This window comes from Miniopterus schreibersii (assembly GCF_964146895.1).
Source record: "Miniopterus schreibersii genome assembly, chromosome: 4".
In the NCBI taxonomy this organism is placed as follows: Eukaryota; Metazoa; Chordata; class Mammalia; order Chiroptera; family Miniopteridae; genus Miniopterus; species Miniopterus schreibersii.
In genome coordinates this window covers 61,304,143-61,318,815 of record NC_138105.1, presented here as the reverse complement: position 1 = coordinate 61,318,815, position 14,673 = coordinate 61,304,143, and the positions used below count along the sequence as shown (strand labels likewise).

The 14,673-nt window shown below is 39.5% G+C and overlaps 1 protein-coding gene across 2 annotated transcripts in view; it reads right to left on the bottom strand.

The window, feature by feature from the left end:
• The window catches only part of KIF13B (kinesin family member 13B), a 174,141-nt gene extending 160,894 nt beyond the window's left edge, over positions 1 to 13,247 (bottom strand). Inside the window, exon 1 of one of the 2 annotated variants that reach the window (XM_081136639.1) lies at positions 13,110 to 13,247. In XM_081136639.1, coding sequence (XP_080992765.1) covers positions 13,110 to 13,164 — 55 coding nt within the window. In that variant the 5' untranslated portion in view covers positions 13,165 to 13,247. The remainder of the gene's footprint in view (positions 1 to 13,109) is intronic. The other variant, XM_081136638.1, reaches the window with a different exon arrangement.
• Positions 13,248 to 14,673: the final 1,426 nt, after the last annotated feature.

The window sequence follows — 14,673 nt, the reverse complement described above, 5'->3', positions numbered from 1 at the left end:
CAGTGATTAAATAGCAATTACAACTTTAGGCCTTAATCTAAATTTTAATTTTTTTTTAATGAAAAAAACACACCAAAATCCGAAAGATCAACATCTTCCTCTTCATTTGGAATAATGCTTAGATTAAAAAGATAAGCATTAGCTGGTGTTCACTGCCTTTACAAAAGCAGCACTGAAGTGCACCCATTTCATAGCACCATTATTCACCATAGCCAAAAGGTGGAAGCAAGCCAACTGACCACTGAGGAATAAATGGATAGACAAAGCATGGTATATACATTTAACAGAACATTACTCAACCTTAAAAAGGAATGAAATTCTGCTAAAATAAAGATGAACCCTGAAAGCATTGTGCTAAGTGCAACGAGCAGTCACAAAAGGACAAATACTGTATGGTTCCACTTATATGAGGTGCCTAGAGTAGTCAAATTCATAGAGACAGAAAGCTGGATGGTAGTTGCCAGGGGCTGGGCTGCAGGGGCAATGGGGTGTTAATGATTCATGGGTACAGAGTTTCAGTTTTGTAAGATAAAAGTAGTTCTCGAGTTGAAAAGTGGTGGCAGTTGCATAACAATGTGAATGTACTTTATGTCACTGAACTGTACACTTAAAAATGGTTTAAGACGGTAAATTTTATGCTATGTGTACTTTACCACAATAAAAAAAATAGCACCAAATACTCATCATTATTATAATAAGTAACACATGGACAACAGTTCATTCCTAGTGAAGCTTAAAATAATGAGATTGGGATTTCATTAGGATATATCTGGAAACCAATTAAAAACTAGAATGATCTTAAAGTAGTACTATAAGCTTATGTCATGACTAATCAAATTTAATTTATAGTACTCAAAACCATGAATGCTTTGATGTATCCACAAGTCCTTGAAAGAAAAAGAAAGAAAAATTTACTTCACCAACATTAAAGATCCCACATTATTTCCCAAACAGGATTCCTTTTCTAGGTCAAGTTCCTCAAGTTGAATATTAAAATATGTACAGCTGACAATTCAGCTTATTCAGCCAGCAAATTAGTCACCTTGCAAAGTGGACAATAATTTGAAACAAGTCTTTCTTCAATGCATAAGTCAGCTATGACTCGTTCCCCAATGACATCATAGTAAAAGACAGGCAGGACCTGGGACACTCCCTTTACATAACTCATGTTCCAACTGAGGATGTGCATCATTCTCAGTGTGGACAAAATAATTCTGAGTTGCCTGTCTAGTAATCTGCTTTTCTAATTCTCCAGAAAATTAATAATTATTTTCAAATCGAATCTACTACATAAATGTACCTCCCTTTTCATACCAGTCACATTCCTAAAAAGCTAACTATAACTTACTCTTAAATTCACAATTTTTAAAAGAGAGTAACTTATTTGTAAGACTCACATTTTAATTCAATTGCAAAACTCACATGCTATCTATGGTTCTATTTCCAACTAATTTGTGTCACATGCCTAATACTTCTACACGTCTATGCATGCTCATATACGCAAAATGTTCATCATTAATATTTCATGTATAAAGGGCTTGTTTTCCCAAGTGGAATGTAATATTATTATTGGCAGCATAGGGAATATGACTTATACTTCTTTACTATACTTATAAGCTGCTTGGGACCCCCTTAAGGCCCACTAACTCAGGGAGAAACAAAATTATGTGATGCCACATAGGTAAAAAGCAAACTGTTGGTTTGCTTTCCAGTAAGAGATATATAAAATATCCTAATAACCTACTTTTATGTTTTTACCAGTGAACATAAAAATCTATTCAATAAATAAATATAAGACAAAAATATAATTAAGCTCTAATATTGCTAAAGAAAAGACTGAAGAATGAAGGAAGATCCAAGGCATGATGGTTGATAAGGGGAATAGAGTTTATAGTAAGAAAATAACTAAAATAATCCATATTGCCCAAAATATAATGTGTATATTCAAGAACTAATCAACTTCAGAGGGCTAGGAAATAGGTATTTAAAATGTATAAGGCAAAGCCAGAATAGCCAAAACAATCTTGGAAAAGAAGAATAAAACAGAAAGACTACACTTACCAATTTCAAACTTACTACTAAGCTACAGTAATCAAAACAGTGTGGTACTACATAAAGATAGACATATAAGTCAATGAAATAGAACTGAGAGTCCAGAAATATACTATCACATTTATGGTCAACTAATTTTCAACAAGAGTGCCAAGACAATCCAATGTGAAAAGTACAGTCTTTTCAACAAATGGTGCTGGGACAACTGGATATCCACATTCAAAAGAATAAAACTGGACCTCTACCTCATATCACATTCAAAAATTAACTCCAAATGGACCAAAGCCTAAATGTAAGAGCTAAAATTATAAAACCCTTAGAAGAAAACATAGGCATAAATCCACATGACCTTGGGTTAGGTATTGGTTTCTTAGATACAACATCAAAAGCATAAGCAACAGAAGAAAACAGATAAACTGGACTGGACCACATCAAAATGAAAAACTTTGTGCTACAAAGGACACCATTAAGAGAATGAAAAGTCAACCCACAAAAATCAAGAAAACATTTGCAAATCATATATCTGATAAGGGATTGGTATCTAGAACATATAAAGAGGTCTTACAACTCAATAATAAAAAGACAACACAATTTTAAAAATAGGGTTTGAATAGAGACCTCTCCAAAAATATACAAATGGCTAATAAACACATGAAATGGTGCTCAATATCATTAGACATTGGGGAAACGAAAATAAAAACCACAATGAGATACCACTTCACACCCACTAGGGAGGCAATAATCAAAAAGAGAGACAGTAACAAGTGTTGGTATGGACATGGAGAAATTGGAGCCTTCATAGAAACTGGAGCCTTCATACATTTTGGTGGGATTGTAAAATGGTGTAGTCATTTTGGAAAACAACTTAACAGTTCCTTATGCCCAGCTAGTGTGGCTCAGCAGTTGAGCATCGACCTATGATCCAGGAGATCCAGGTTCAATTCCCAGTCAGGGCACATGCCCAGGTCTCAGGCTCGATCCCCAGTAGGCGGCATGCAGGAGACAGCCAATCAATGACTCCCATCATTGATGTTTCTATCTCTCTCTCCCTTTCCCTCCTCTCTCTGAAATCAATAAAGACATTTAAAAAAACACACAAACAAAACAAACAGTTCCTTAAAAGTTAGAGTTACTATATGAGCCAGCAATTCCAATTCTATGTACCAAAGAGAAATGGAAATATACATCTACACAAAAACTTATATACAAATGTTCATAGCAGTATTATTTATAATCACCAAAAAGTGGAAACGAGCCAAATGCCCACCAACTGATGAACAGGCAAACAAAATAAGACATATCCACACCACAGGCTATTATTTAACCCATGGACACAGACAATAGTGTGCAGAAGGCCTGGGGGGCAAGGGGGATGATTCTGGGTGGAGGGGATTAAAGGGGGGGGGGGGAGAAGAGGGACATCTGTAATACTTTCAACAATAAAGATAATTTTTTTTAAAGGAATAAAGTATTGGCCCTGGCCAGGTAACTCAGTTGGTTAGAACATCAAACAGATATATCAAGGTTTTGGGTTTGATCCCAGGTCAGGACACATACAAGAATCAACCAATGAATGAATGAATGAATGCATAAATATGTGGAAAAACAAATCGATTTCTCTCTCTCTCAAATCAATAAATAAAAACTTTTAAAAAAAGGAAGTATTGATTGATGCTACAACATGAATAAGCCCTAAATACAATATGCCAAGTGAAAAAAATCTAATACAAAAGTCCACATACTGTATGATTTCATTCATATGAAATGTCCGAAATAGGCAAATCCAGAGACTAGAAGTAGATTACAGGTTGCCAGGAGCTGGAAGGAGGGGGAGGGTACTGGAGTGGGGGGTGGGTGAAGAGTGATCGCTAATGGGACAGAGTCTCTCTTTGGAATGGTGAAAACGTTCTGGAATTGGATAGTGGTGATGGTTGCACAACTCTGCAAATACACTAAAAGCCACTGAATTGTACACTTTTGACATGTGAATTATATCTTTAAAAACTTAGAAGGAAGGACCCCACTGCACTCAACAGATATAAAATATGGTTAGAATCCTTCAACCACATTTCTACTCTGAAGATCTCAGCCAACCCAATTCTTCTTACTCTTAATTAATAACCTCACATTCAAGAAAATTAAGCACTCCAGGGCTTTCCCATTATATAATTATCCTCTTCCTCTCATATTTGAAAAGGTTCCCTGTCTGTTGGCTCTGTCTGTCTATAACAAAGCTCAAACATCTCCCAGACTTTAAAAAAAAAAAGGCCTGTTCCTAACTACATCTCTGAATACCACTCTTCACCCTTCACTTTTACATGGAGCTTTGTGAGAGAATATTCACGTAACTCACTGCCTCCACATTGGCGCTCCCACTTATTTCTCAGCTCACTGCCAACACACCAAGACTCATTCATTCCGTCAAAATTATTCTCCTGAAGATGACCACTGACTGCCATCAAGCTAAATCCACAGAAGACAACTCAGTATTATCATACATGCCACTCCTGTGATATCTGACTACTGGCATTTTTTGGACACATTTTACCCCTTGGGCTTCCCGATTACTTTCAAGTACCTGCTTCTCCTTATGTCTTTCTTTTTGGCCTCTGCGTCCTCCCCTTTCCAAATAAAGAACATGCCTTAATTTGGTGTTCTATCTTCTAAATATAGTAATGACTCCCAAATCTACATGTATCTCCAGTCCCTCTGTTTCAGACTCATATATACAACAGCCTTTTAGACCCATCCACTTGGCTGCACTTCAGACACCTAAAAGTCAACAAGTCTGTTGAGTTTCTTCTGGGCATGCACTGTATCTTATTCACAGCCATAGGTACAGTACATGCACATGAGAAACACAGATTAATACTGTTGAATGTTCAAGAACAGAACTCGTCATTTCCCGTACCTCCACCCTAAAACCTGCTTCTCCTATACCTCTGATCTCAGTTAATGCCACCAGCATTCACTCGCTTAGTCATCTTAATCAGAAGCTTTGCAAATCACCTTGACATAGTCTATCTGGATAAATCTAGAATGCAAGGCATAAAAGCTCTTTAGCCAGCCCATCTCTCAGAAACGTGTTTGCAGCCAGCAACCTTGAGGAACTAGTTCTTCCTTCAGGACAACGAGCAGGCTTGCTCACCATTTAAGGCAAAGGATTCCCCAAACTCAGTGCCCCTCAGATGCAACCTTGCACGGCATCCATCACCCCAGTGGGGTTTGCAGGCAAGGGGAACTGCTCACGCTGCTTGCTGTGCCATGAATATGTCCTCTGGCCCAGAAGTCCCATGTCTTCTACCAGCACCCATGAAACAGTAGCAAGCTAACTTACTAGTTTGTGGGCACAGTAAAGACACACAGAGCAATTTATCTTCCTAAAGCACCACTTTAACAATGCCACTGCTCTATTCCAAAACCTATAGTCACGATACTCCTCAAACCAGGTTTGACACCCTTCTCAATCTGCCTGTACCTCACTTAAATAACTTCATATCCCTCTACTCCCCACCAACCTCTCTACTTCAGTAAAGGCAACTTTCATCACTTTTCTCATCCCTCACTCCCTATACTCTCCCAACTTTTCCAAGAAAGCATAGAATTTAAGGGCTTGGGCTCTGGAGTTGAACTGCCTAGGTTCCAATTGCCAGTTTCTCCACTTTGTAGTTATGTGATTTGGGGCAAGTTTCCTCATCGGTAAAATGGAATTGCAGTATAAATGCTTCCTAGCATTGTTGTGAGGATTAAATGAAATAATCAAATTCAGGGCTTGGGACCATGCCAGCACAGTTACCTCTCAACAACTATGAATTATACAGATTCTTTATCCTTCCTGCTGTCTGAATTTTTACATCTAATTTCTTCACTGTTCTTGCAAATGTCTTGCTAATTCCTACACTCACATTTTGCTAATTTCTACATCTCCTGTTGTACGCCCCAAATGCCATCCCTTCCTCCCTGCCACTGTCTTCAACTCATTCCTCGTCATTCTGAAGGCCCACCCCCATTTCTTTAATTCAGAATGCACGGTCATCGTGGCACTGTACATATATTCTTATAATTGACTCACCTGTGAATCTCTTATTACCAACAAAACAGTGCACTCCTTTGGTCAAAGATCATGACTTATGCTTCATGTGTATCCTGCACATCTTTGAAAATTATGTAAACCCAGGAACGTGAGGTCCCCTTAAAGGTCATCATGTCCAATATAATAGTACAAGTACAGGCTTTAATGGCAAAGTAGGTGAAATTCAAGATCCAAAATACTGGTTTTATAATTCTGGGGAGTTAACCTCTCTGAGATTCTGTTAAATAGAAATTCTATTAACTATTTTTTTTAAAAAATATATCTTTATTGATTCAGAGAGAGGAAGGGAGAGGGAGAGATAGAAACACCAATGATGAGAGAGTCATTGATCCGCTGCCTCCTGCACGCCCCCAGCTGGAGATCGCGCCCACAACCCGGGCATGTGCGCTGACCGGGAATCGAACCTCCATTCCCTGGATCCTAGGTCCATGTTCAACTGCTGAGGCACGCCCGGCCGGGATATAACTATCTTTTTCAAGGTTTTGTTTGAAGGATAAAATACTAATAAAAAGCACCAAACTCTGTAGCTCACAAATAGAAAGCTCTAAAGAAGTAGCTATCACTTTTTCTTCAATCAACATGTATTGAATTGAATGAGCTAATCAATACCATTTTTTAACGATATCTACAGCTTTTGAGAGTTAGAGCCCAGTACCAATTAAGTCATGGATTTGTGTCTCAGATACCAGTTAGCTTCGCACACTTCCCCATAGATTACAGTGATCACCTTTGCCAAGTTTTTAAAGAACGTGCTCTGTTAAACACAAGGAGACTTGATTGGGAAGCATAAAGATCAATAATAATAAATCCATTTCCACTCAATAAACATCTCAGTTCATCTGCTTAACAAATAGTTTTGTCAGTGGTTTCTTCCATCTTCAGAATTTAAGAACTGGAAAAGTTACACATTAGCCACTGTTTTATGGAGGTGAGGGGGCGAAAATAAATGCCAATTCAAACACATTTTTATATTATTTTATTTCATAAAATTGAACCTTCTCCTCCAAAAGCCTCTGTTCCTATGTGTATAAATTCCAATTTCAGTCACTGAGTTGATGGTAGAAACAAAAGAATGCTGTAATAGATGTGTGTCTCATTTCCATTAGCATATCAAGCAGCTGCTAGGAAAACAAGTATCTTCTGTTTTAGAAAACATGTCAGAAATTTCCATCCAGTCATCTTTAACTCCACCATCAGTTCTCTCTGAAAAGGCCAAAGAATCACCATTGGCCTCAGGGTCAAAAACACCTTCCTGTTTCAAACAGATTCGCCTCTCCCACCCTGCCCCTTCATTTCCTAAGGATTAGCTGTTTCTTCACTGACTGCCAGGGTCTTCTAAGGTTCCTCCTACCTCTTCAATTTTACCTTGTCTTTAAAAAAATTTTCTTTTAATTTTTCAATTACAGCTGACATACAATATATTAGTTTTAGGTGTACAACATAGTGATTAGACATTTATATAACAAAGTGAACACTCTGATAAGTCCAGTATCCACCTGACACCATACATACTTATTGTTATTGACTATATTCCCTATGCTGTGCTTTATATCCCTGCGACTATTTTTCTAAGTGCCAATTTGTACTTCTTAATCCCTTCACCTTTTTCACCATCCCATCTGGCAGTTCGTTCTCTGTATCTTATAAGTTTGTTTCTGTTGAGTTTGTTGGTTTATTTCGTTTTTAAGATTCCACATATAAGTGAAATCATGTGGTATTTGTTTTTTCTGACTTATTTGAAAAGGGAACCCTCACGCACTGTTGGTGTCACTGTATACTGGTGCAGCCACTACACAATACAGTATGGAGTTCCTCAAAAAATTAAAAACCTTATGACCCAGCAATTCCACTTCTGGGTATGTACCCAAAGAAATCCAAAACACTAATTTGAAAAGATATATGCACTATGTTCACTGCAGCATTATTTACAATAGTCCAGATATGGAAGCAGCCTCCGTTTTACCTTGTCTCTTGATTCATGATTGCTTACTCAGTTTTGACCGGCCTCCTGACTTTGCCCATTCACACGGCTTCATTTTCATCATGCGCTGTTAAACGTTGCCCAGCTATATCCTGAATCAGTTCATCTACCCAGGCCTGCAATCTTGCCCTGAGATCTGGCAATCTTTCTCCTTCATGCTTGTGTTCGAGACCCAGAGGAAGTTCTAAACAGCTAAATTAGAGCGCATGGACCAGCCACCTAAACCCAGGCTTCCGGGCCTAGCTAGCATCAGGGCTCCCTGTAATTTCACCCTGCCCTCCTAAACTCATCCTTCTCCAGCCAACCTCACAGAACGCTCCTTTCTGGCAGGCTGAGCTGGTCTCTGCTGCCTAAACTTGCCTGGCTCATTCCTGTGTCTGTGCCTATGCTCTCAGGCCAAACTTCCTCCTCAAAGAACCAATGCTTTCCCCTCCCTCCCACCTTGCACCCGTTCCAATCATAAGCTCCCTCCTCCAAGTCCAACCAAAGTTCTCCCTCCCCAGAGAAGCCTCCCCTAATCATCCAGCTTCCAGGGATCTTTTCCTCCTCTAAATTCCTGTATTTCCCTATCATTCACCTGGCACTTAGTTACCTAGCAATCTGCTATAGGTGTTTACCTTTTAATCTTATCTTCTCACATGACAGTCATTTCCTCATGAGCATGAACCATAAAGCACACTTTAAAGACACTGAACATTTTGAAACTAAGAGAAAGTTTTTTTGGAAACAAAATTCTCCCAAAGAGAATAATCAATCTCATTTTTTCATGTTTCTTTCTAGCCCTTGCCCATTCCTGTTTACATTTTTATATAATAATCATAACAGTAGATTTAATAGACCACCATAACAGTAGATTCAGTAGTTACACATACTATATTACATTCTGCTTCTACTTCTAACAAGAAAACAGTCTTCCTTGTAAAACAGTTTTGATTTCCATCATTTTTAATAGCTATATAAGTCTTTCCACTGATACCAGATAGTAATTTACTTATGCAATGACTTCTACTAGATATCACATATTTCTCTGTGTTTTTCACTGCATCAAGTACTATAAAATTGCAAAGTAAACCTTTGAGAAATGCCTGATGAAATAAATATATATTGTCCATGCTTACTAACACCTGCAATAACCCATTTCACTGTTTTTCTCTCTAGCTAAATTTCTAGTGTAATTTCTGATTTCACCACCTTAGGGTAGGTGGACAGCAAAGGTATTTTCCATATACTTTTTATATAGGTTTATTAAATTTTGGAAGTTGATCTTATACATATTTAAACATGGAAGCTCCTTGAGGAAAGGTAGTAAGATCCCATAATATCTAATATAAGCTACATACCCAGCAGGCAATCAATAAATATCAAATGTTTTTTAAACCACCTAAAGTTACAAAACATCAACTTCCTAAACAGGAGAGTGTCACTGATCTAGCTAGTACCATCAATTATGCTTGTAAAACTTTCAGTTCATTTAATAATTAGACTGATTAATAATGTATGAATGGGTGTTCTTTACAGTATATAGAAGAACACAACCAGAGTTGCCTGGTGAGTTGTGCAAGTCTAAAAGATAAATGACAAACAATATTTGCAAATAGAACTAACTTCAAGAGCTCGTGGCAAAACAAGTTTACCTTTTTTTCTTTAGCTTAAATTCATATTTCAAATGAACAAAAGCAAAATTAAAACTATAAAATTACATATGCACGTGAACACACATTGGAATGGAAATAAGAAAATGAGAGTATGAATTGTCAAGATGGAAGGATGTCAGAGACTTTCCTTTTTATTTTTTGTTTTGTTAGTATAATGTTAAAATCTGTACCAAGAAAAATATTCCAGACAAAAGCATATTCATTAACCATTACAACTCTTGCTATTTAATTTAGTAAGAAGGACTGAAACACTCTTACTTCCATGATAAATGTGAAATAGTAAACCACCTAGCTACCTTAACACCTAAGCACAGATACTGAATCACGTGAAGAACTTAATAGTACGCTAAAAGCTTCTTGCAAATTTCAGCTTTTCCTCAAACAGTAGCTAATGTGATTCCAAATATCAAAGTCTGTACAGTAAAACTACATCATCCCAGTACCCCATTCTCATCTTACTCTTGGTTTTGAAGAGTCATTTCTGAGGTTCATTTCCTACACTAATATATTAACAGAGAAACAATTAGGACTAAAAGTTTACTGTTTGTCATAATTATATACTATTACTTAATACATTAATTTTCCTAGAAGCAATAATTGGTCAAAGCAATATGATTCTTTTCAAAATTACTGGGAAAGAATATGGTTTTGCTTTAGCCTTTTTAACAAACTCTAGATAGAAGCTTAAATATTACTGGCTTTAGAATTTCACTACATTGCGTTCTACAAAAACCTCTAGATTTATGTGAATGACTACCGAGTGACAAAATAGAAATAGAACCAATTCTAATTATCTGTGGCAATCACTGAAAAAAAGAAGTCCGTGTGCCTTGAGGAAATATAAGGCTACCTAAGAGATGGCACTGAATGAATGAGTCAGTTTACCACAAATAATGCACTTCTATTTACTGGGTAATGGGTCTATGTGCAAACCTTAATTATAAAATATGTTCAGCCAACGGAAAAGCTAACCTTCATTCCATAGCTAAAATTATTATTCTATGCATCCCTCGAAACTCTGATACTGATCATTATTACAATCTAATTAATGGCAATTTATAAGTAAAAATGATAGTACCTCCCCTCAAAAACTGAAACCCATTGGGGGAGGGGGAGAAGGAAGGATTCTATCTGACATAGGTCTTTTGCGGTGGTTGGTTAACTGCCTCTTTTTAGCACTGACATTTCCAAACTTTTTATGAAAAGGGAATTTTAAGAATGTGCTAAAATCATCTCTTCAGAATCAAATCCGAGATCAGTTGTGTTTTATGTGGCTTCGTGTTTTTTTTGGTTTTTTTTTTAAGGTTTCTTAATCACTGTGATGGTTATAAACTTAAGGTGATTTTAAGATGCCTGAACACTGAAGAAGACAAGCTTTTGAAAACTTTCTAAGTTCCTTTCAATTCTTTCATTTTGTCAGAGCATGGAGCTAGTGAGGTCAAGACTAAACTAGTTTAAGTTCTAAGGGCAAAATTCTTCTTTGTCACCTGACAGCCTCAAGCTGACCTCCAGGGACAGAAGGACTCACCAATTCCAATAGGTGTAACTCCAAGAAAAGAGAGAAACCAACTCCCAAGAAAAAGACAAACCAACAAAGTATATATTAACTGGTTGACCTGTATATCTCACTAAACACAAAAGACAGCAAAGAAAAGGAAAGCTGGAAAACAACTCATGATTTCTACTTAAGCAACACTTGATTATGAACAAAGAGTAACTTAGAACGCTGCTTTTCAACCTTTTTCATCTCACGGCACACATAAACTAATTACCAGAATTCTTCTGCACACCAAAAAAATATTATAATTTTGCTGATCTAACAAAAAATAGGTATGATTTTGATTCAGTCACAACGGATGGCTATTGTGTTGGCTGTTGTCATTTTTGTATTTGACAATCTAAGGGAAAATAAGTCAGTGCCCCTGGCTAAATAGTCAGGTATTGCATGTTTTAAAAATTCTTGTGGCACAGGAGTTGAAAATCGCTGACTTAGAACATGACTCTGGTACATACAAATGATTCTGATTAGTTAAAAGTCTTTTTGCCTGGCCAGACGTGGCTCAGCGGTTGAGCATCGACCTAGGATCCAGGCGATCAGGGTTCGATTCCCAGTCAGGGCACATGGCCAGGTTGCGGGCTTGATTCCCAGTCGGGGGCGTGCAAGAGGCAGCTGATCAACGACTCTCTCATCATTGATGTTTCTATCTCTCTCTCCCTCTCCCTTCCTCTCTCTGAATCAATAAAGATATATTTAAAAAAAACAAAAAAAAGAGTCTTTTGAAGTCATCTCCTGGGATTATAATAGTGACCCCCAATAATATAACCTTATACAAAAACTGTTTTCAAATATGTTATCTCCTTTAAAGTAACTTGCCCAGTCATACTGCTAGTTAAGCATTAAAGCTGAGACCCAGCCCACCTTCTCCTGGAGTTCTAGTTGGGCTTCTCTCCACTCCATCTGACAGTCTAAAGAGGATTTAAAACGTACTTGGATTATCTGCTGTCTCTACCCTCCCTGCAGAATGGAGAGAATGTCTGAAAGATACAATTTCACAAGAATCTTGGCACTTAAAACTATTTATTGTTGAGAGATGAGCAATATGACTTCAAGCAAAAACAAAACTTTCTCAACAGTCAAAAATGTGGGAGTAGGGAGACATCTCTTTTACCCAACTTCAATCAAAGTATGTGCAACTCTTTATGGCCGTCCAGGCTAAAGAAATGCACAGTGAAAAAGCAAGGCGAGGAATTTTTGCACTTGAGTGCTTCCCCAGGAGTAAACCACATCCCCTGCCATTTTTCCTGCCGCGAGCCACCAAAGTGCCGCGTTAGGGCGACTGGGCGGTGACGTGGGGCTTCAGCGTCCCTGGAGGTCCCGCCAGGCCGGAGGGGCGAGGACCCAAGGGGCGGGGGCGCGCTGACAGCTGGCGAGGAGACAGCGGGGACCCAGCGGGGCAAGGGCCGAGGGGAATGGGGGGGCGGGGGAAGAGAGCCCGGGTCGAGCGAATAGGGCGCCCTCCTGGAAGGGCAGGGGGAAGCGAGAGGGCGAAAGGGCGCCGGGGCGGGGCGGGCGAAAGGGCGGAAGGGGCAGCGGAGCGGGACGTGGGGCCCGCAGCTCCCCGGGACGCGGGGCAGACGAGGGGAGGGGCGTCCCGCACAGGAGGGGCGGGAGTGGGGGACAAGATTTCGGGGCGCGCCGGCCGCCCTCCAGCCCGGATGCGGACTCCAGGGGCGGGGCGGCGGGACCCCACACGGCGGCCGCCGCGAAGGGGCGCACCAGGCACCTGCCGCCTCCGCTGCGGCGGCCCCGGGCGGGCTCGGTTCTCACCTCTTCGGTTCATGGGCCGGATCCGGACGGCCACTTTCACTTTGGAGTCTCCCATCCTGCCGCCGCCACCGAGACTCTCGCTCGGCTTCCGTCTGCCTTAGGCACCGGGCAACTCTTCGGGGCTGACCGGGCGGTAGGGGGCTGCGGCAGGAGGGGGCGGGGCCGGGGCGGGGGCGGGGCCTGTTGAGGGGCGGGGCGGGTCCTAGGCTCTCGGCGCGCCCCCACTGCATGACGGGATTTGTAGTCCCTGAAGGTGGTCGTCAGGGGCTCAGCTCACGAGAGACCATGCAAATTCGCCTCTGCCTCTACAAATTTCCAGCTGTGTGACTTGACTGAGCTGTGCTTGTTTCATATGTAAAATGATGAAAATGGGATTATTGTGAGTTTTAAATTAGTTAATACTGTATCGCTCTTAAAAACTCCCTGGCACAAAAGAAGTGCTTAATAAATGTTAGCCCATATTTTTTCTCTGTTATAGCATTTATATTACAACTATTTATGTCTCTCCTATTGTGTATTTCTTAAACCATGTCTTACATATATGTATAGCCTAGCCTGTGGTAGAAACCCAGGAAACGTTTATTGTACCAATGAATTGAATGAACACTAAAATTAGTTCTTTTTTATTGATTTTTTTTGAGAGAGAAAAGCATCGATTTGTTGTTCCATTTATTTATGCATTCATTATTGGTTGATTCTTTTATGTGTCCTGACGGAGGATCAAACCTAAAACTCTGGTGTAAACTGACACTCTAACCAACTGAGCTACCTGGCCAGGGCTAAAATTGGTTCTTTTTTTTTTAATCCTAACCTGAGGATATGTTTATTGATTTTTTTTTTTTTTTAAGAGAGAGAGAGAGACATTGATTATTTGCCTCCCATACGCACCCTAAACGGGAATGGAACCTGAAACCTAGGTGTGTGCCCTGACCGGGAGTCAAACTTGCATCCTTTCTGGTGTAGGGGACAATGCTCCAAACAACTGAGACACCCTGCCAGGGCTAAAATTATTTCTTTATTAAGCTATTAAACAAAAAAAATCACAGGCCCCAAATGGCCTTGATGGTGCTAAAAGCCCATGATACCAAACCTAGATTTAATACCTGATCGAATTACAATTTCAGTCTCTCCCAGAAATATAATTTTAATCAACCAGTATGGAATTTTTTGGTCAAACACTGGTAATCTGTCAAATAAGCCCTCTCCATTCTCCCATAGAAAGAAGAGGCAATCTACATAATAAAAACCCTTCCTCTTTTCTCCCCCAAAATAAGTCCCTGCCCTCCCCCAATATCTTTTCTTTTCTAATAACTCCCTTGTCCCACCTTTCTTCCTATAAAATCCTTCCATTTTGAACAACTCAGAGCTCTCTTCTGGTTGCTAGATGAGATGCTGCCCAATTCACGAATCACTTAGCTCTTCATATTTACTCTGTTGAATTTTGTTTTTTAACAAAGCCCTACCAGAGACTGTTAACTGGTGGTCTATGGCAAGATCTGGCCTGCAAATAAATGTGTTCTCTGTGGCCCAAAAGTACTGAACAACGCATGAAAATCAGGAGATT